General features: G+C 37.4%; 1 protein-coding gene across 1 annotated transcript; it reads left to right on the top strand.

Moving 5' to 3' along the window:
- The first annotated feature begins 782 nt into the window (after positions 1–782).
- On the top strand, positions 783–1,331 carry LOC130461411 (uncharacterized). Its single transcript, XM_056829504.1, has one exon. It carries the CDS (start codon positions 783–785, stop codon positions 1,329–1,331), a length of 549 nt encoding a protein of 182 aa, XP_056685482.1.
- Positions 1,332–3,341: the final 2,010 nt, after the last annotated feature.

Genomic DNA, 3,341 nt, shown 5'->3' with positions numbered 1-3,341 from the left:
TGTTCCTCTCTCACCACCTCATGGAACCGGAATTTCAGAAACACCAGCTGGAGAGTCGAAACTCACCATCTCCAATAACATATCAGCGTCGACCAGTAGAACTTCGGAAGAGGAAAGATCACTCAAAGAGTCCATAAACTTCAACCACCAACTTACCAGACGATCCATGGGAGATGAAGCCTCCAAAAACAATGAACTTGTTTCCTTCATCACCGATCATGACATGCAAGAACAGGGAGACGAGCTCGGCATCGTTGGAGGAATTAAAAGGAAGCTTGACCCAATTAAACACTCTCAACTACCAGGCGAAACCATTCTATGCTCATCTTCCACCTCAAGCGTTCAGCAGGAGTTTGGGACCGAAATCAACCATTGCGGTGGGTCCTCGCCGTCAATACAATCAGAAAAATTGGGAATTCTCACCACCAATGCAAGGACCAATTTTGCAAAGACAGCCGCTTCCTCCCCTACCAAAAGGAGTTCCAATAATGTCCTTGCGATTCGAAACTCTAGGTCAAGACATGGGGCATCCAGATCGCCTTACAGCAATGTACATGTCAAGGGAGGAAGTGGTGGGTTTACAGATTCAGGGTCGTTACTGGAATCCACCCCTAGCCCAGCGCCAAATATTCACGTATCTGACTCCGGTTCGCTTGGAGGACATCCCCAAACTCACGTCACCCCAGTTCTGGAAAGATTGGGAGAGCTTTCTAGTCCACCTACCATCTGATCCTAAGGGTCTGGTAAGAGTTAATTCAGCTTTAATTACACCAGATTTAAAAATGAAAATCTGCATGTGGAATGTTAGGGGGGCAAACAGGAACTTGTTTTTATCGCATGCAAAAGAAATTGGTTTTAATCAAAATCCTGATATTTTCATTTTTCTTGAAACGAAAGCTGATGGCTCTAGGGCTAGAGAAACAATGCTGGCTCTTAAATTTTCAGATTTTAGGGTGGTTAGACCAATTGGGACTAGAGGGGGTATTTGGATGTTTTGGAAAAAAACTGTTGATATGGTGCTTTTTGATGCTGAAAACACTTATTTCCATTCCCTCTTTCACTTTAAAAATTTTGGAAAAGAAGGTCTAGTTACTGCTATGCATGCCCCTAGTTCTTCCAAAGAGAAACACCATCACTGGAATTCAATCCGTTCAAATTTGCCACCAAAGAATACACCCTGGCTTGTTTTGGGAGATATGAATGAAATTACTGGCCAGTCTGAGAAAATGGGAGGTCGTCCTTTTCGTGTGAATCAAGGAAAAGATATGTTGAATTTTATGGATGAAGCTGGGCTGGTGGATTTGGGTTTTAATGGTTCTCCGTTCACTTAGACTAATGCACGAGATGGCCACAACCTCATTCAAGAGAGACTTGATCGTGCCTTAGCTAATTCTCCATGGATGGAGGCTTATCCCCACACTAAGGTTCATCACTTACCCAGAACCTATTCTGATCATGCTCCTATTTTAATTTCGCTTTCAAATATTACTGTTTCTGGTCCTTTTCCTTTTAGATGCAAAGAAGTCTGGTTATCTCATCCTGAGTTTTCTAATTTTTTTGTTAGCAATTGGTTCCCTCCAAATAATTCCTTTTTACAGGGAAGAGAAGCATTTCTAAGGTCTATTTCTGTTTGGAATCATAATGTTTTTGGCAACTTAAAAAAACAAAAGAAGGAATTGTTAGCTAGAATAGATGGAATTCAAATCGCTTTAGGTAAAAAGTATTCTGATTATTTGGTAAATTTAGAAAAGATTTTACTTCAGAGGCTTAATGATATCTTAAATAAAGAACGATTGATTTGAGCTCAAAAGTCAGGCATGAATTGGAGAAAATATGGTGACTATAATACCAAATACTTTCAGATGATTGCTAATATTAAGAAATCAAGAGGGAAAATTCTAACCTTAAAAAATAATGAGGATGTGTGGATTACAGACCAAGATCAACTTAAGACTATGGCTACTGATTATTTTCAAAATCTTTTTACTACTACTAAATTGAGTGGTAATTTATTTTGTCATACTCATAGCAATTTTTCAATTAATCATGAGGAAAACAATGCTTTAGGTTCTATAATTACTATGGATGAGGTTCATAGCAATCTTTTTGCTATGGACCCGATTAAAAGTCTGGGTCCAGATGGAATTCAACCCATTTTCTTTCAGAAACATTGGGCCCAATTAGGTCACATTATCTATGATTTTTGCAATTCTTGCTTTTGCAATGGAAAAATCCCCGAAGATATTAATCGTTCTTATATTGCCCTTATTCCTAAAAATGCTTGCCCTTCTACTATTGCTGAATTTAGACCCATTGGTTTATGCAATACTATTTATAAACTTATCACCAAGATTATATCTTCGAGATTAAAAACTATTCTAGGTCGTATTATCAGTCCGTTCCAATCTAGTTTTATTCATGGTCGTGGTATAGAAGATAATGTGATCCTCGTGAAAGAAATGGCTCATCATTTCCATAAGGTAAAGAAAAGAAATAAAATAATGGCTTTGAAATTGGATATCACTAAAGCTTATGATAGCTTAGAGTGGGACTTTATTAGGGAAACGCTTTTATATTTTCAGTTCCCTTCAAACATGATTAATCTTATTATGTCTTGTATTACTTCCCCTTCGATTTCAATTCTTTGGAATGGGGAAATCTGTAATAATTTTAAGCCTTCCAGGGGAATTCGTCAGGGAGATCCTCTCTCTTCTTACATCTTTGTATTATGTCTTGATAGATTATCTACTCTCATCGAGAATGCGGTTCATTCTAACAACTGGAAACCTATTGCTATCACTAAAACTATCAAGATCTCTCATGTTTTTTATGCTGATGATGTATTCCTTTTTAGCATTGCTACTAAGGACTATTTAGATCAGATTATGAATACATTGAATGATTTTGGTCAAATTTCTGGATTAAAAATTAGTATGAGTAAGTCCACTCTTATTTTTCCTACTAATCTTCACCACTCTATTAGAGAGGACATTGCAGGAGATTATGGTTTTAAAATTTCTTCTTCGTTTGGGAAATACTTAGGGGTGGACATTAGGCCTAACAAGTTGAAATTTTCAAACTATCTAACTCTCTTGGATAAATCTATGGAAAGAGTGAGAGGTTGGCAAGCAAAATTACTAAATATGGCAGGTAGATGTACCCTTATTAAGTCAGTGTTAAACTCGTATCCTCTTTATGCCATGCAAACTAACATTTTACCTACTTCCATTACCTCTGCTCTGGATAAATGTTGTAGGAAATTTTTATGGAACAAGGTAGATAGAAATAGATATATGGCTAGGCTTTCTTGGGATAAAGTTACCAGACCTATCAATATGGGA

This window comes from Spinacia oleracea, chromosome 5, assembly GCF_020520425.1.
Source record: "Spinacia oleracea cultivar Varoflay chromosome 5, BTI_SOV_V1, whole genome shotgun sequence".
In the NCBI taxonomy this organism is placed as follows: Eukaryota; Viridiplantae; Streptophyta; class Magnoliopsida; order Caryophyllales; family Amaranthaceae; genus Spinacia; species Spinacia oleracea.
The sequence above is the reverse complement of the archived record's forward strand: the minus strand, read 5'-3'. Positions and strand labels throughout refer to the sequence as shown.

Bases quoted from the DNA above. Each gene is read 5' to 3' on its own strand.
- LOC130461411 (XM_056829504.1), top strand. From the start codon at position 783: ATGAAAATCTGCATGTGGAATGTTAGGGGGGCAAACAGGAACTTGTTT.